Source organism: Carettochelys insculpta, chromosome 2 (assembly GCF_033958435.1).
Source record: "Carettochelys insculpta isolate YL-2023 chromosome 2, ASM3395843v1, whole genome shotgun sequence".
NCBI lineage: Eukaryota > Metazoa > Chordata > Testudines > Carettochelyidae > Carettochelys > Carettochelys insculpta.
The window spans coordinates 230,009,559-230,029,455 of NC_134138.1; the positions used below are offsets into that span (position 1 = coordinate 230,009,559).

At 43.2% G+C, this 19,897-nt stretch overlaps 1 protein-coding gene across 3 annotated transcripts in view; it reads right to left on the reverse strand.

The window, feature by feature from the left end:
- Nucleotides 1-19,897, reverse strand: part of UMAD1 (UBAP1-MVB12-associated (UMA) domain containing 1) — a 108,580-nt gene that overhangs the window by 12,148 nt on the left and 76,535 nt on the right. The window contains exon 6 of one of the 3 annotated variants that reach the window (XM_074986209.1): nt 2,055-2,097. The exons of the other annotated variants lie outside the window; for them this stretch is intronic. Within the exon in view, the coding sequence (XP_074842310.1) occupies nt 2,055-2,097 (43 nt within the window). The remainder of the gene's footprint in view (nt 1-2,054; nt 2,098-19,897) is intronic. 3 annotated transcript variants of the gene reach the window in all.

Consider the following 19,897-nt stretch of genomic DNA (forward strand, 5'->3'; position numbering starts at 1 on the left):
TGGTGCAGTAAACTGAGGTTCATCAAGATGGTTGACCCTGCGAGCGCTCCACTTTAGATGTTCAGATCTCTGCACTTGTAATCAGAAATCTGCAGTAGTAATGGCTGCTTAGGCCAGACATGTGCTGCCCCATCTCATGCTGCCTGAGTTGATTACATAGCACCACATAGCCAACCTCCTCACCCCTTGGTTCCTTTGCTTCCCACAGAGCTCCCAGCTGAAATTCCTAAGTAAAGGGGATGTGGGAGGGTAGTGGATTCCCTACCAAGACAACCATCTTAAAGAGTATCTGTTACTGCACCAGGGTTCAAACACTTCTTCGAGGAGTGTCTCTGTGAGTGTTCCACTTTAGGTGACTATATAGTAGCATCCCTCAGGGGAAGGAGGGATCTTTGAAGTCATATTTGTGGCTACTGATAGGATGGTAAATCCAAATATAGTATCTGAATATCAATGTTGTTCCAATGCTTAATGCTATGTGAATGTGTAGGCTGATGCCTAAAGTTGCTGTTTTGCAGATGTATACTATGGGCATAACCACATGTGGGTTGTAGCTGTTGGTGATGGTATCAGAAGTGGATACATTTGGAGATCCATTTTGATTGTTTAGAGATGGCTTCACCTTTTGAGTGTTCATGACTGGGATGAATAACTTTCATGACTTTCAAAAAGGCCTTTCTTCTCTCAATATAGAAGGTTAATTCCTTTCTGACATGAATGGTGTGGACTAGCACTTCTTGTTTATTCCAGTGCAGTTTGGGGAAGAATGATGGAAAGTGGATGAGTTGCTTCAGGTAGAATGATGACAGAATCTTTGGTAAGAACCTGGGATGTGGTTTCAAGGTAAACTTACTTTTGAAAAAATGGTATCCATAATGGATGTCCCTTATTTATCCCTGCCTTGTGCTTTGACCCAAAAGTAAATAAATTACTGCTCCCAATCCTGGAGGAACAGGAGCACCAGCAGTTGTGGCTCCTATAATAAAGGATACAAATGCGCTATGTGGAGGTACGAAGAAGGTAATAAAAGTGAAGGGGCATTGATTTTTCTGGAGTAGAATATCCCAAATTCAAATGTGCTGCCAGCATTTGTAAGTGTTCTTTGCACCACAGATTGCTACGTAGTTATGATGCAATAAAAAACTGCATTGTGACATCACTCTGCCACATACCTAGAGCTGTTTTGAAAATTTCTGTTGAAAAATAATTTAAATGAAAACAAGAAAAATATTCATGATATTTTCTGATCAACTCAAATCAAGACATAATTTAAACTTCATTCTCTCGCCTATAATACTTTTGGCCCAAACTAAATCCAGATTATTTTCAATCCCAAAGTATTGAAGTTTATGACATATGGAAAACAGTATGCCATATTGCATTGGAAGATACAGTTTAAAATTACTGTTTATTCATTTATAGTCCAAATGAACAAGAACTATTATGGAAAAGACAGATCTGTGAATAAAGCAGATATAGCTTTCTCTCTTTATGGCAGACTTAAGTCTGGTTGGTTATAAACAGGTGAAATTTATCTTTCACACTTACCCTTAAAAATTAAAAAAAAATGGGGATACATTAAACAAGTGAACATCTCAAATCTTTCTGTCTATATGGTTATGCTGTATTCTCTGATTACCATCATTTCCTCATATTCTTAGTTTATAGAAAATGTTTTGTATGTACAGCCTGAATTATTTACAGTTAACTGATGTTGATTTAACACAGTTCATCCAAGATAATCCTAGTAAAACTTGCACAGTTTGAATGAATTATGAAAAGGAAATGTGCCCCAGAAAGCATATCACCTCCCTACCTTGTCTCTCTAATATCCTGGGACAAACACAGCTATGACATTATGCAAAGAATAATATTCAATAGGTTGTGCGTGTGTCCAGAAATATTAGTACCAGCTAAGGAGATAGTAGAGCATCAGGCCAGAGAAATCTCTTACTCAGGCTATTACATAACACAGAGAACTGTGATGTTATCATGTCACTGAAATGATTACCATCTGAGTGTGTAGAGAAGGGAGATTTTATTAAGTTACTCACTACAGTAATTTTCTTGAGATTCCACACTGTGCTAACTCGTAGTCTAAAATAGAAAAACATGTATAACTTTAGCTGTTTTAAATTGCAGTGCAGTACTTTAAGTCATGAAAAACGATTCCATTAGATTATGAAATAGATATAGAAGTCTGATGAATACTGATGATGGCAGATTTATACTGGAACTTCCGAGCGTCATCTGAAGGCCCTAGGCACTTAAAATCTGTTTTGCTCTTGCCCTTAAATTTCATGCTGCAAATACAGAACTTCAATAGGTAACTTAACTTTTAACAATTAGGGTGCATTTACACTTGCCCCTTATTTTGAAATTAATTTAGAAAGGGGGCCCAATTTTGAAAGAGGCTGTGGAGCGTCTACGCGCCCAACAGCCTCTTTCAAAATTGTTTTTGGCGAAAAGGGGCTCAAATTTCGAAACCGCTCTTCCCATCCAGGAATGGGAAGAGCGGCCCCTTTCGAAACCAAATTTCGAGATAGCGCATGTGTAGATGCTCTGGGCCCACAATTTCAAAATTGCAGGTCCACCATGGTGGCGGCTCTGGGGAGTGCGGAGACACACTAGCAAGCCCTGGTGGGGCTCTATGGTCTCTGGACCAGCCCCTTAAAGCCGCACAGCCCCAGAAACCCCATGCAAGAATCTGAGAGCATGCCCAGGGCCTGAGGAGCATGAGCTTTGCCTGTCACACGCTCCAGCAGCCAGATGGATGCACCACACAGCCAATAAGCTGGATGGCAAGCCACCCAACTCCAGGGACCTCACGCTGAAGGCCCCCTCATTCCAGCCCAAGGGGTTGCCTGCAGAGAGCCAGAGCCAGAAAAGGAGGGGTCCCTCCTGGACAGAGGCTGAGGTGAAAGACCTCCTTGGCCTCTAGGCAGCCCCACAACACAGCCACGTTTGAGTGGCTGTCACTGGGGCTGCAGAAGCGGAGACATCCCCAGTGCACGGCCACTCAGGTCTGCTCAAAGGTGAAGGAACTGAGGCAGGCCTATAGCCAGGCCAGGGATGCCTGCAGGCGACTGGGGGCCGGGGCCGGCCCGAGGTGCCTGCATTACCAGGCACTGGAACAGCTCCTCGGCCCAAAGGACATCCCTGAGCCGTCAGTGGTGGTCGACACATACAGGCCCGACACCAATCGGGAGACGGACCCGCAGGAACAGCTGAGACCCTCCAGCCAGACCACACCTGCAGAGCCAGGGAGCAACTCAGAGGAGGGGGCCCACTTGTGATCACGGTCAGCTCCGGTACCTCAAGCCAGGCCCCCTCGAGGCCAGTGTCCCCAGACCTGTTCTCCAGAGCCCCAGGTAGGTAACAGGTGGATCAGGTGGCCTGAACTATTTCTGTCTTAAAGATAAACATTTTGGATCTTTGATCAAGCCTTTCAGCCATTTTGGAACAAAAGGAAAATTAAAATTTCTGGTATCAGTGAAAGGCATCTACATGTTTTTGAAAGTATGTCTAGGGATATGAATGCCTTTGAAAATCTCACCTGAGGCCTACTGCCAAGTATAATTTTGCTTGCAGCTGAATCCTACAGACCAGCAGTATGCTTTTTTGGCAGGCAAGGGTAAGGCTAGGTTTTTATGTTGTTTTGTTTTGTTTGTGAACCAAGAAGTTATAAAACAACATGGCCTGCAATTACATTATTCAAAACTAGCAGATTTCCATAGAATTGCTTGGATCCTTAATCATGGGCTGGTGGGGGAGTTGAAAGTAAAAGGAAAATGTACATGCTTAATTTAAATTATTGTATTTTTCAAAACTACAATATTATTTTTCTAAAGTTACACTTTATTTTGGCTGTGGCCACATTAGCCCCTCCTTTGAGAGGGGCTGTGGTAATGTGGCACTTTGGAAGATGCTAATGAGGAGCTGCTATGAATACGCAGCACCTCATTAGCACAATGGCAGCCACGTGCATTTTGAAAGTGCTGGTTTCAAAATGCACGACGCCTATGTAGCCAGGGGCCTCTTGAAACAGCCCCCTATTTTAAAAGCTCCTTCTTCCCAAAACCAAATGGATCAGGGAAGTTTCAAAGAGCGCACAGCTGCCATTATGCTAATGAGGTGCTGCATATTCATAGCAGTGCCTCACTAGCATTTTCCAAAGTGCCATATTATCATAGCCCCTCCGAAAGGGAGGGCTAGTATGGCCACATCTTTGTCTTTCTTAAAAAGGGGATTGGTAAAATTTATCCACTAATATTTTTTAGTAAATCTTTTTAAATTAGAATTCCATCATGTGTTTTTTTCTTCATCACTATAAACTTTTATAATTTGTGATGCTTTAATAAAAATGTTATGGTTAATTTGGTTACCAATTTTTTTTTGTATTGTTCAAAACTTAAGCGTTGATTTGGCAGTGCCAAAACGGAGCACTACTCCAAATTTCTCCCTTTTACCTCTCTTCTTTATGATTTATTGAATCAGTCCTATTCCAGGTTCACTCTGTTTTCTGGCTCATCTTGGTTCAGAGACTTTCAACATTCGTTCACATTTATATCAATTTTGAGCACTGTACTTGATTTGGAGATTCTCTCTCTTTTCTGTTTGGTTTTATGAGAAACAATCCCATTCCAGGCACAACCAAACCCTTGAAGAAATGAAAATTTTGACAAGAGAAAGCTGTGCACTGAATTTGGTAGTTCTAGTTCTTACTGTTTACGATGAGTTCCTGATCAAACAGACAAACTCTCTAAAATATAGAGTAGATAAGGTATTTCAAACTGATTGGAATGTTTAGGAAGTAGTGCAAGACTATAATGTTTTACTTCTTTTACTTGGCAGTAATGTATGTTTTTCCTAGACAATTAAAATGAAATCATATCAGAGGGGAGATATATAAAAATGAATTTCAGTATGAGTGTGTTGGGAGATTTGCAGCAACGAGACTGGAGAATTAATACTAAAAGGCTTCCACAAAAGAGAGAGAGAGAGAGAGAAAAAACACGTTTTAAATAAGAGTAGAAGAACATCCGAAAAGACATTCTGTTAAACTGGTATCAGTATTTCTGGAAAGACCACCGAGTACTGGGGCAAGCCATGCAGAAGAAAAAGCTTATATTTATATAGATAATTCTGTATCCTATTAAAAACAGACCTCACCTTGCAGCCCTTACTCATGTGTATAATCTCACTAAAGAAAATGGGACAGCATATGTGAGTAAGGTCTGGAGGAATTCTCACTGTGTAGGTGAAAAGGGAAGATCATAGAATCATAGAATACTAGGACTGGAAGGGACCTCGAGAGCCCATCGAGTCCAGCCCCCTGCCCCAATGGCAAGACCAAGTATTATCTAAACCATCCCTGATAGACATCTATCTAACCTGTAAAAAAAAAAATATATTAAAACTCGCGGCACCCATCTCCGCCACTGATGCTGATACTTAATTGCAAGCATGCGCAGGGCGACTAACTAGATGAAATAAAACAAAGAATGCTCACACACTGCCAGTCAACCAGGTAGAGACCTGTTCTCTTTACTTCTTTCCTGTCTTGTGTATGGTTAAAGGGAGGGAGAATACAGTGCAGCTGCAGTAAACAGACTCCCAGAAGTCAAACTGTATAAACACACAATTGAGAAATACATTCAATATAAAGACTATGTTGTTCACAGGAATTACAATTTAGATTTACGAACCAAAAGAGTAAAAATAAAGGGATTTTGGAAATAATTAAGTAATTTGGGATTAGAAAAAACAGAACAAATCATTTGCTCAGCCCATACGTATCTCTCTCAGCCTAATTTGAAATGTAGGCTATGAACCATGGACAGAAGACAGAAGCATCTTTTTCCCGGTGGCATTGATATTTATTTTATCAAAATATAGATATAATATTTATCAAACATTAAAAAATCTTGCATTCAATTTCTAATATGCGGTCATGAACGTAACCAAAAAATTACTTGAAAATTAGCTTCTTTATCTAACATACCTAATAAAGTAATGTTAAGCTAGGAAACGTTCCACACGGTACAAGGTCCTTTACAACTCTGACTAGACTCAGAACACTGGTAGTGTTATAAGACTTTTTGACCGTCTACAGACTGATAGTGCTAAGTAGGTATTAGCATGGTCATATCAACTTTTTGTTTTTTTCCTGGCAGAGCTGCAGAAACAACATGTTGACTGGGCTGGGTTTCTGATAGCAACAGACTGTATACAAGAGTAGATAACTCATACTTCTGGTTTACCAATACCATATGGATGTTTTGGATTGAAACATGGGTAGTTCTCACTAAATTGATTTTCCTTACTGATGCACTAGAATGAGCAGTGCCGCTTCCTTTTGCTGCCAGTTGAGGGAAGACTAAAATAAACATTGTGATTCTGTTGTTCAATTTCTGTTTAGGGTTGTCTTTTTATTAGCTCTGCACTGACAAAGTCTTTCTGTCACCATTTTATGCAGATATGTCATTGCAAAGGTCATTGTAACATGATATTGTATCATAACATGATGTCAGGCTACGATGACTCTAACAACTTATATGGTATTTCAAGACAGTTGAAACATTCAAAAAGTCTTGTGGGGACTTTCAAAATTCACCCACTCACAAAATCTGGATGGGCAACATCAATCTGAGTGGTTTGTAGCAACAGGATAATGAGCCAGCACTAATGGGTTGGATCCCAAATGTGAGGAACACCACAATCCATATTTTGAAAAAAAAAAAAAAACTACTGATAATGGCAAATTAATCATATTTGGTGAATAATTTAACTGGAAGATGGCAAAGAGGGGGTAAAATGCACAGAAAATTTTGGATTAAATTTGCAGAATTATACATTGTAATCTGGGTGCTCAGTAACTACAAATGAGCATGCGCAATGATATGCATAGTTATATGACTATTTCGAGGCAAAGTGAGTCATTGGTATACATCAGTGATTTGTGAGGATAAGGTTGGTGATGAAGTGGGCAAGTTATGCTTGAATTTTTGTGTGTAAAATTCTAAAACTTTGATTCCCCATTTTTAGCACATCTATTCCCTCCCTCAAACTCAGCCTGTTTTGTCAGAGAACTGAGCTGAAGACAGTTTAACATAAGCTGAAGACAGTTACCTATCAGTTTAAATGTTAGTGCACCTATACACATGCAAACTTTGTTGACAGGCACAGCATACAAGCCAAAACAATGCAAAAAAAAATCTGTCCCCTCTACTTTGTAGTGCAGTCCAATAGTCTCCCACGGCTCAACCTGTTCTCCTGTATCAACTGCAGAGTTCTTTCACAGTTCCAGTGACATAACCATTGGTGAAGTAATTACTGTCAGTTTTGCTCTGCATGCTTCTCTTTTCATTTGTACAAAGTTTCAACTCATAAATCACATAGCTAAATAAAGGGTGCTCAAGGGCCTTCTAGGAAAGAGTCCAACCATTTAACACAGTCCGAAGTCAAAGATTAAACATGTGAGTCTTCAGTTTTTATATTAATACCTAAATAAATAATAAAAGGTTCTATCTCACTGATCTGGCACACTCAGGATTTTGCAGACCAAGGATAGTCAAACCCCTGCTGGCCTCCGGCCCCACTTCCAGGGTCCTGTGCCAGCCACTGTCTGGCTGCCAACCGCAGGCTCCCCAGCCCTGGCCCTGACCCCTGCCATGGCTTCGGCTCCCCAGCCCTGGCCGTAACTGTGGCTTCCTGGGCCTGACTCTCTGGCCCCAGCCACAGGCCACTGTTCTCCAGTCCCAGACATGGCTCCCTAGCCTCAACATAAGCCACTGCTGCTGGCCCAGCCAGCAACTGCAACCCCCCCCATAATTGGCTCAGCTTTGGCTGCCAAGGTGGTGGGGGAAGGCTTTCAGCCATCAACCCTCAGCGCTGTGGGGCTCTCTAATCCAGCAACATCTGTAGTCATGCCGGACCATGGATGTTGCTGGATCAGAAAGTCACAGATTTTAGACATTCAACTTGTACTTCCATTTATAGGGAATACAACTCCTTGCCAGAGGAGGCTGTGAAGGCTAGGAATACAACACCCTACTTACCATGCCCCCTTCAAAGCTGGGGGCTAGTTTAGACACAGCCATGGAGTTTCAGAGAAAGGCTGCGAAATGACTAAGGCAACAGTGCAGAATGCCTTGTCGCTAGTAACATAAGCTAACTAGTACCCATATCACACCGGGGAAAAAATTATTTTACCCTCCCAAGAAAAATTTTCTGGTCAGTAGATTTTGTTGATCTTCATAATACAAATGTCCCTCTTTCTTGCATAATTCGGTCAACAGTACACTAGGCAATAATACACATATTTAAATTATCATTAAGATTGACAGTTAATGCTACCTAAGATCAAACATGAGCAGTTCTTACTTCTCAAAGACATAGCAGACGACTGCCTGCAGAATGAGATATGTTTGACTGCACTGGTTCACCTTCACATCACATTTTGAAGACTGTTCTCACAACCATTAAAAAAAAAAAGATAAAACTGAAGGCAATGGAAATATGCCAAATTATAACAACTTAGTATAAAGTCCTATAACACAGGTGTCCTAGAGGAATGGAAAGACCGCCATACTTGTGGATATCATCCTTCTATAATTGCCACACACCCCCCACCTGCTCTAAATAAATGCCATCCTCCTCCCCCTATAAATGCCAGACCAACGCTCCCCCATGACTCCCTCTAAATAAATGTCCTCCCCTTCCCCAAGAGCCAAGCACCCTCAAATCCCATATTCTAAGTTAATGCTAGCAACTCACTAGAGCTGCTGGAGATGCCAACACTGCTGGAATGGCTTGGGCTGGACGAGCATCTGGGGCTGCTGGAGCCTGTTAACTACAGCTCTTTGTTTTTTGGGAACCAGATCATGACCACCTATCAGCCTTGTGCTCTTGGGGAGCCAGGGAGAGACACTCAAGGAAAACAAATCCCCTTCCCCCAGGCCTCTGTTTGAAACAAAGACAAAGCACTGAAACTGGCAGGAGCGGACACATCTAAATCCTACCCACAAGGGTGATTGGATTGAGGAAACACTCCTAGCCTCATCTGCATTGAAGACAGAACAGAATGACCTCTCCATTAGCATAATGAATGGAGAACAGCTCTTCCAAAGCAGGAACCCCACTGAACAATGGGATACAGCAAGCAGAGAAGCACTGACTGATGGGAAATCTCTGCTCCAGATGCTAATGAACCCAGGCCTGCTCACACCAAAATTAGTCATTATCAGACCAATTCTAGTAATGGATCCTATCAATACCCAAAATACTGAAACTGCCTAGTTGCATTGTGCGCTTGTCCAAGGAACATCACCCGTAGCCAGGCATGATCTGTCTCTATTGTCTCACCAGTGTTTACCCTTAATCAAATCCAATGTTCTTCCTGAACCATTGTCCTGTCTCTACAAAAACACCTACCGTTGCTCAAAAAATTGTTCTGAGGCCTGGATGTAAACTCTACTTCAGTTCCATTGAGACCTCGTCATCTCCTGACTGATTGTGCTGGGGGCTCTGCTTGTCTCCTGCCCTCTGGACCCCTGATCAGTGCAAGCTCCCTGAAGTGGTGAGATCTCTCTCTCTAGACATAGCCTCCTAACCTTGCTGTATGCAATTAGCTATATGATTTGCTAGCCATAATATCTGTAATCAGTTTATTTGTAACTGTAACTCAAATATATATTCACTACCCAAAAATAAATAATTTCCATTGTTCGACTGGTTGCTTCTCTCTTTTTCTTCCTCAGCGGTGTTGTTTTGGCTTCCAGATTCACACTGCAGCAACGCTTCTTGTACCTAAGCTAAAAGACCCCTGTGGTGCCCAGAACTCCTGTGGGGTTTGCCCATCCAGTGGGTTACTAGTAGAATGGGTTGTGCTGTAAAAGTGGGAATTGGGAGGGGGGTACTGAACGGGGGTGGCATATAAGGGTGGCAGCTGAGAGTGCTGTTTAACCCAGCCACTGAGTCCAAGGGCATGAAAGCCACAGCTTGGTTCTGCTGTGCAACCCAGACCACTGAGTACAGGGACATATATGGTGTCAGCTTGTAAGTGCTTTTTAACTGGTCCTCTCAGATGAGTTCTGGCAATGTGTGTGTATGTGTGTGTGTGCCTGAGTCCAGGGTGAGAAGAACTTAATTCTCTGGACCCTGGGTCAGGCAGAATAGCTCCACTGGGAGCAAATTAGCAAAAGGGAGAAGTAAAGCTCCTTAAGAACACTAGTGGCACAAGCAGCACACTGATAGAAATATTCACCTCTTCCTCCTGTAACCCCAAATAAATGAGCATACCCCAGAGTAATGGGCAAATCTGGTAACAAGCCAGAGGAGTGGCTGGAGCCATTGGGCCCGGAGAAGTGGCTGGAGCCACCGCCAGGGCTGCAGCCAGAGAGGCTGATGCTGTTGGGACTGGAGGAAAAGTGTGGCTGCCGAGGCCGCCAGAGCCATCACATGCTTCTCCCAGGGGCAGATGCTCAGAGTGGGCAGGAGGCACTTGTGTATGACTCTGGGAGGAGCTGCATTTAAAGGCTCCAAGAGCCGCATGCGGCTCCAAAGCCGGAATCACCACATTGCAGCACCCTGTTTGTCACATGTGACAAGTGGCGAATGTATTGGACACCACAGTCCTATAATTTAGAAAGAAAGCTCTCATTCTTATTAACAACGTGATGCTACTCAGAGGTAAGTACTGGCTCACTAAGCTGCTGCAAGTGGGCCCAATTCAGCCAATTCTAATAGCGGATGACTTCAGTGTGCAGTTTGTGGTGTAAGGAATAATGAAGGAGTAGATAATTTGGACCAATATTCTGAATGACTCTTTTGTCAAGAAAAGCCTTAAAAGTTAATGTCACATGACTATAGTAGCACAAGATAGCCAGAAACAGACTTGAATATGCTTGGTCATGCTTCTACCAGACAGAATTCAAGCCTGCTATTTTCTACCATCTTAAAACAATGAATTGTGTTTGTATGGGTAACAGCAAAAAAGCCAGTTAACTCTACAATGGGGCAAAACAAATAAGAACATCAAACTATAATCTTGAAGTAGCAAACAATGCATTTAACTGGAGCAGCTATTATTAAAACCTTACTAGTCCATTCTAGTACTTTCACCTTAAGGTTTTAACCACAGAAACAGGTTGTATAATAATACAGCTTCCAAGAAAGAAGGCTAAGAACTGAATGGCAGAATCTAGACACCTAGATTTTATAGGCAACAGCTCTTGTTTTTGTCATTAACTCATTAAAAAATCCAGACAGCCAAACTTGTCTACACCATTTGCACAAGCTGACAGCCCTGGAGTATCTCATTGCTACAAACAAACAGAAGAAATAATGATAGCACTGGCAGCCTCTGAGCTTGAGTAAAACAAATTATTAAAATGGTGACCAACTCAAGAAAACTTAAGCAACATGAGCTAAGGTCCAAATAAACATTGTCCTGTCTTTCTGCGCCTCATAACACCAAGCCCAAACTAAATCATATTTGGAATTAAGCCTAAGTAGCAAGCACTGAGTACAGAAGCCTCAGAATTGTAGATCACAGAGCTGACATAAAGAGCTCCCCAAAACTTGGACATCATATTACCAGCTTTTGACACACAAAACTAGACAGTTCTCAACTTGTTCCAGATCAGAGAGACTCGTTGTCTCTGTCATGTCCACAACCTGTCATACCAAATGCTCCAAGGAAGATCCGGTGAGCCATATCATAGTCTTCCACGTGAATTGTGGTACCAAGATATAATTATGATTCTAAGCATCTTACAAAGATATATAATTAAAATATCTAACACAACAACATAGAAATTGGATAATTAGGGATTAAGCAATCCCTTGAGGAAGTAATTCTCCCTCCACACCCATAAAAATGTACAAGAAGCTCTCCAGGCACAAAGGAATAGCCACAAAGTATTTGAGAGGAATATGAGGCCCATGAAAAGGGTATCATCAGAACAAACAGTATAAAATTAATAAGCAGAATTCCTTCAATTTACAGACCCAACATAGCTCGCTTTTAGTAGTTTACCTAATACAATTACTATTACTACAGCTTCTGACATTTAAATGTGTTGACATCTATTGGGTAAAGAGAGCATACTGGGTCATCAATAAAAAGTGCAATATCTAATAAGACGTGAGCAGCTTTACCAGATGACAGTAGAGAGAGATGAAGAACCAAAATTATTACTACAAATATATCATTAGTTTCTTGTATCAATTTAACCAGAGTTAACAACATAGACCAATGTTTATAAATCCTAATTCATAAACATACCATCTATCAAAACAATATTTTATCTGTCTCAACAAGTATATATTAACATAGTTATCAAAGAGGGGCAAAAATGTAATTGTACTACCTTTCCCTGCCAACAGAGGAACTACATGAAATTGAAGGAAATATTAAGGCTTCAAAATATTATAAATTGAACCTCTTTCATCCAGCACCCTTGGGGCCTGACTGGTGCCAGATGAGAGAATTTGCCGGATGACAGGTTAATATTTTCTAGCACATAATCAACACTTCCACTGCTTTCTGGGTTATTCGAAGACATGTAGGGATAAATTACAGCTAAACAACAGCACAGAAGACAGAGCCAGGACTGGTGGCTGTAAAGAAACTTTATGGGGCCATGAGAAACTTGGCCACACCCACAATAACTGATCATCTGGTTAACTAAATCATGCCAGATTACAGATGTTGCCAGATGAAAGAGTTCCAGATTAGAGAGGTTCAACCAGTGTTTATACATCTAAATAGTCTAACAACAATGCTGATGTTGGGATGCACTATAATCTTAGTTTTAGAATCCCACCAGAAATAGGTTATTACTGAATATTAACAAATCGTGTAACAAATATGCAAAAGCCAGAAAAACAATATTATAACTGAACTAGAAGTTTCAACATTTCATAAGCAAAGATTATTTCATGGGTTCAGTCCAGAAAAATTCTGAGAACTGTGGCCCTTATCCAAAACACAGCATTTAGGAATGTGTTCAATTTGAGGCATGTAAATAGTTCAGTGAAGTAACTTCAACGAAGGGTCCTGTGGCACCTTATAGACTAACAGAAAAGTTTTGAGCATGAGCTTTCGTGAGCACAGACTCACTTCAACAGATGCTGGTCTTGGAAATCTGCAGGGCCAGGTATAAATAAGCCAGAGCAAGGGACCTGGCCCTGCAGATTTCCAAGACCAGCATCTGTTGAAGTGAGTCTGTGCTCACGAAAGCTCATGCTCAAAACTTTTCTGTTAGTCTATAAGGTGCCACAGGACCCTTCATTGTTGTTACAGATCCAGACTAACACGGCTACCCCTCCGATACTTGAAGTAACTTCAGTAAGACTACACAGGCTAAATTAGAAGCAGAGTGCTCAGCACCTTGCAGGGCCATGCCCCTATACTTGAAATTCCTCTGGCTACATTTTATTCTTAAGTTATGCTACTTAAGAATAGAGAGGATGGGGAGTTACTGAAATCTGAACAAGTTTCCTTGTGCTATGTTGAGAAGGACAGAAAATAGTTATCCGGATGGTTTGGGGTTTTTCTAGCTCTCACTTATTCACTATACAATTAAGTTTTATATTGAGCAAGAACTATGTAAAGTGCATATCATTTAACTGACATGATTTAGATTTAGAAGTCTGCAGTGTTGTACTATAATGTTCCCAGGATATGACAGAGATGTGGTGAATGAGGTAATATCTTTTGTTGGACCAACCTCTGTTACGGAAAGAAACAAGACCCAGAGGATAGTTCTGTGGAGCTCAAAAGCTTGTCTTTTTCACCAACAAAAGTTGAGCCAATACAAGATGCTACCTCATCTCATGATTTAGAAAGACATACAGAGAAACTAATTCAATAACATCTAAGAGGAGAAGGAACCGCAAAAGAAAAACAAAAGTTAAAGGAGCAGACTGGAGAAGGTATTTGCTTCAAGAACAAAAACTTTCCATATTTCTTCTCTGAATAAGTTACCTAGGGAAAATTACATGAAAATTATTTGATAACCATTATCTCTGTTCTCTAATTACAAAGCTCACACATTTTAAATTCTAAATAAGATAGCGTTTAAAAATAAAAGCCAGTTTGCTACAAGAAAATAAGGCTTTGATTCTTTTAAACAACAGAGCACTTTCCTGGTCAATTATGCATGGCAAATATTTAGATTGTCGTTTAACTGACAGCTTTAAATATACTGCAATATCTTTGCAGACCGTTCTTTCAAGTCATGTGCTACTATTAATGCAAGAGTAAGTCAGTTGTATAACATTGTGTCTCTCACTAACAATATGTTAAGTATATAAGACGGCCTGATTTAGAAATGTAGAAACAATTGAGGACTATTACAACACTTTGTGTTTTATGTCCTTCTGACTTCTCCTTCAACTACAAATCTGCAAGATCCCTGTTTGCAAATGTCCAGAGTTATCCATCTTTCATCTATAGGAACTGAAATGTATACATTAGTCTTGTGTTTGTTTAAGTATATTGCAATTTCATAAACTGGTTCATGGCCAAATACTTAGTTGTGTGGGTGCGAATATCTGTGTGCACCTAATTTATGGAAACCAATCTATATCTGTATGAAAGCAGTTACGATTTGCACTCTTCCCCCGATGCCAACATGTTGTTTCCATCCATATGACAAACACTTTGAACATCTATGCCTTAATATTTAAAAATGAAATAAAAGATTTACTTCCTCAGTAAAATCCAGAATTTAATTCTGGATATGTCTCTCCTTTCTCCTCTATACATGTAAAGCACTCTGAAACAATGCAAGACCAAAAGTATATTTTACATGGGTTATGAAGAACTACATTTTCAGACACTGTCAAATTCAGGAAGGTCTGTTTTATTATATCACACAGAGTATTTACAGAATCTTCTACAGCGGTAACAACATTGTGCACTTGACCCAGAAACTCAAATGTTGTGGTGATTATGGGCAAGTAAGTTCCTAAATGGAATACCACATATTAAGGATGACATTCATCTCTTTGCAGGGATCCCTCAAAACACGGTTTACATGGAATTGAAGGGGTGTATATGTCTTCTTGTTCACAGGGATGAATTTCCTACAAAAGATAAATTCCCCCGAGGTCATGCTGAGATTATTTGCATGGCTCTGAGTTTAGGATAGAGCTCAGCAATGAGGTATGCAGACTTCAACCAGTGTTTAATAAAAATTAAAAGATAACAGACTTCTAAATAACATACACTGCTTTTCTTTGTCAGTTGACATGAAAAATCCCAACCAGAGATGGGAACATCTATATGGTTTAATTCTGACCATTATTCAATACAACAGCAGGATTGTTTTAGGAAAATTTACAAACAACTCCCTTGTCTACCAATGGCCAAACTAAATGAAAATGTGAATTTAAAAAAATACAGGTAAACTATGTATGCCACAATCAATCATACAGGCTACATCTACACTAGAGTTAACTGTTGAAAGAAGTCACCGTTGGAAGAGATCTTCTGAAAACAATACTGTCGACAGATTGTGGCCAGACACGAAAGCAGAGAGCTCTTTCAATCCACTCTGTCGACAGAGAGTGGCCAGACTGCCCGCCTGCTTTCTCGAAAAAACAGGCCCAGGAACCGTACTATACAGGGTTCCATGGCCAGCAAGCCCTTCCAGAAGCCTCACGCAGGTGAGTCCTTAAAGGGATTCCTCCTCTCCACCCATGTTTCTTGCACATGCTGGGACTTGCCTACTCCACTGAGGGACAGCATAGCCAGTCCAGGGCTCACATGCTTTCTGTAAGAGTTTGTGCTTTGCAGATAGCCATGGTGCCACAGCAGCCCCCAGGCTTGCGCTGGACCTATGCTCAGCTGCTCAAGCTGCTGCTCGCCCTGATCATGCCCACCTTCCACCTCTTCTGGAGGGACAAGCCCAAAACCAATATCAAAAAGCACACCGTGGCTGACCCATGGGTCCACCTGCACCTGCCCCCTCAGGTGACCAGGCAGGTCTGAAGGTACACAACCAGTTCAGACTGGTGGGACTGGCTGGTCACGAGTTAGTAGTCCAGAACTTCCGCATGCAGGACAACACCACCTGGAGCTCTGCACCAGGCTCTCCACTGCCCCCTGAAGACAGGACACACAGCTGCAGCCTGCCATCCCTGTGGAGAAGTGGGTCACCATTAACCTCCATGGTGCTGCAGGCCCCAGTCAACCACTGGAGACAGTTCCTCGATATGTACATTGGGTGGCTGGGCCAGGCACACAATGCCCATGTGTTCTACAACTCCAGCCTATGCCAGAGGATGGAGGCAGGAACCTCTGTCCCCTGCCAAGAGCTGGTGGATGGGGCTGTGGACATGCTTTTGTGCATAGTGGGGGATAATGCTTAGCCCCTCTTCCCTGGCTCATAAGGCCCTACACTGGACACCTGGACCCAAGCCAGATGGGCTCAACCAGGAATGTAATCAGGTCAAGTGTGCCTTCAGCCACCTGAAGGCATGGTTTAGGTACCTGCTGACCTGGCTGAATATGGGGAGTACAATGTCCCCTAAGTCATGGGGGCATGCTGTACCCTCCACAACATAGTGGAGAGGTAGAGGGAGGCCTTCCTCCTGCGTTCGTGACAAGATGCTGGCCATGACTATGAACAGCTGGGTGCAGCTCCTATCCCTCAACCCCATCAGGATGGGCTGCGGATCTGCAAGGCCCTGAGGGAGAGCTTCTCCCACGGACCCCATGACCCTTCCCAGGGCACCCCCAGTGGGGCCTTGGGCCTGCAGCCCTACCCCATCCCTACGTCGACTCCTCCCTTCACCCCCTTCCCCCATCCCCGACCCATCCCCAATAAACATGTATGCGGGGGTGGTGTTCAAATAACTAGTTTACTTAAAGAAAGATAAATATGTAGAAAATAAACAGCATAACACACAATATATACAGTGCACTTAAACTACATACAGTGAGAGGAAGTCTTGGGATGGGGGTTGGGGGGCATCTGAAATTGGATGGGGACCATCAATGTTGACAGGGGCATTAATGCAGAGGGGGGTGAGGGGCCATAAGCCCATGGGGAAATGGGACCCTGACAGGCATCAGACCCAGGATCCCTCCCGCTGTGGGTTCAGGGTCCCCATCAGGGCTGAGTTGGGGCTGGGAGCACAGGGAGGCACGGGTGCAGTGGGGCTGCAGCAGGGTCAGGCTCAGAGGGCAGGGTGGAGGGTCTGAAGGGCAGGTGGGATGGGCATGGCAAGGTGACCAGGTGAGCAGGGGGGTGGCCATGGCCATCAGCCACCGTACCAGGTCCAACACGCCTTGTGGGGTGGCCCACAAGAGAAGGGCAGGGGAAGTGGGGGTTGGCTGGGCCAGCTGGCCCTGACAGATGTTGGTGATGGCATCTAAGCAGAACATCAGTTTGTCCCAGGCCCAGGTCCTCCACTCCCAGTCCTCTTGCAGCTGCTGCTCCAGGAGGTCAGTTAGCTCCAGAGGGTGGTGATATGGACCCTCTGGGGGTCATCATCCTGCCAGCAGTGGCCCCTCCGGCCATGGACCCACCCAAGCCACAGTAAGGTGCCGGCCCTTTCCAGTCCTGGCCCTGGCATGCCTGGCTCCACCTCCTGGCTGGGGCTGGCTGGTCCTGACAGGGAGGTGGGGCTGGCGCTGCCCTCAGATGGTGCAGTGGTAAGGAAGACAAGGAGGAGAGACTATCAGTCATTCCCACAACACAGCCCCTAAGGCCCTGCCCCGCATCCAATGTAAGCAGTAGCCACCAACCCTCAGGCCAAAGGGTAGGGATGTTCTGGGAGCACTGGCATATGTGCCCTGCACGGTGAGCCTTGCTACATGGTAGCTCTCCGGCACCTTGGGGACTGGGCCTCCTGGCTTCGTGGGCTAGAGGCAGAGAGGGGGTGTCTGACCACAGAGGATTCCCTGAATGGGTGGCAGGAGAGCCCAGCACAGCCTGGTCCTCCCCAGGGACTCCACATGTGTATGTGACTTGCAGCACTGTCCACAGTCTGCACCCCTCAGTGGTTTGTCCAGAGTCAGGCCAGTGCTTGTATGGCCGGCCCACTTCCAGAAGTGACCAGAGCTGGCCTCCCCCTCCCCCAACCCTTGGGGTATGTGAAACATGGGCAATTTACTGGAGGGTCTTTCAACAGGTCCAGAGGACCCTGGATGCGGCCTGGCTGGAGGATGGACCCTAATCCAGGGCAATCACCATCATGCCTTTGCTGGCCTCTGACACTGTGTCACCCTCCATCTCCTCGGCCATGATGAGAGTGGCTACTGTGGAGGAGGAGCCCTCGGCCCTCAGGAGGCTATGCAGTTCAGCATTGTAGGGGAAGGTTGCGGGTCCTGCCCCCAACCTCCTGGCTGTATGCCAGGCCAAGCAGCATCTCTGGCGCAGATTCTTTACCTTTGTCCAGATTTGCTCCATTGTCCAGCTGGGGTGGCCCCATGCCATCAGGGCATTGGCAAGCTAGGTATAAGTTGGGGCATGTTTTCTCTTTGCTGAGGGATCGAGGAGGATGGCCTACTCAGCCCAGAGGCTGAGGAGGTCCTGGATCTTGGGCCTGGTCCAGGACGGGGCTCAGTGTTTGCTGTCCCAAGAGGACTCCTGGGACCCCACCTGCAGCTACCTTGAAGGCACGGGGGCGTTGCAAGGCTGCTCTGTGCCATGGCCTGGTGAGATGTTGGGAAGTGGCTCTGAGGATGTGTACAGAGACAGGGTGTAGCTTGCACGCTCTCAGCTTCCTTCCACAGGATTTCCGGGACTTCCTGTGGCTTTAAGACTGGCTAGAGGCAGAAAGCATAGGTCTTGCAGTGGACGGGCTGTCTCCCAGGGGCAGCTGGCCAGCAACATGGATGACTGTTCTGTAGACAAAGCCCCCTCCCCGAGCATCTATACTTGTATTCTGTCAACAGAATCTGTCAGCAAAGGCATTCTGCCTCATGGGGGAGAGGCAGAAAGCTGTAGACAAAAGTGCTGCATTCTGTCCATTTACTGTTGACAGAATGCATTTTTAGTGTGGATGCACCATGAGTTTTGTCAACAAAACTCTATAATCTAGATGTAACCATAGGTATCATCTATAGCATAAAGGGAAGAACATTCCAATGAGCAAACTGCAGAGAGTATAATCAAGCTGGGACGAATGTGACTCTCAGGAAGTAATTTTCCATTTTTTATTAGAGAGGGTTTAAGGATTCACTGAAATAGAGCCTCATTAGATGATTTAGCTTGGTTGATAAACCTCAAAAGAACCATAGTTTTAAATGTCTTTTTCGTTTAAGAATAGACACATGATTAGTTATCAAAAATAATCAGAAATAGTATGAATAACTTATGAAAGTTATACTACATTTTCAACCCCAGCACTCATGTTTTCTTGCTTAATCTCTGCTAGGCTCTTATCTAGAAGCCTTTGCTACTAGTTCAAATTATTTTAAGCTAAACCACATTCATTACTGATGATGAATTAAAGATTACTTACTCAGGCACTATTTTCAATCACGATTTTTTAAAACCTGCAGACCTTATTCAATGTCACTCACTATCAAATAAAAAAAACACTAACATCATGCAGACCTCCAAGATACCAAGAAATTATGAGACCAAGGTCTTCATGGTAATAAATGTCACAATGACATACAGAAAGCAGAAGGAGAAATAGTTCTGAGGCTAAATTAGATAGCTGTTCCTAACCATCATACATAAAACGATTGGATAACAGAAAAAAATAACATTTACTGTGTTACTGAATATATTTAAAATTATGGAAGTAAGAAGAGTAGGCTCATGTTTAGGAAAACAATTTATTTATGAGGGAAAAAACTGGAGTGATTGTGTGTGTGTATCATGTACCATATATTTGGGATGCAGATACATTAACATGACACACAGAC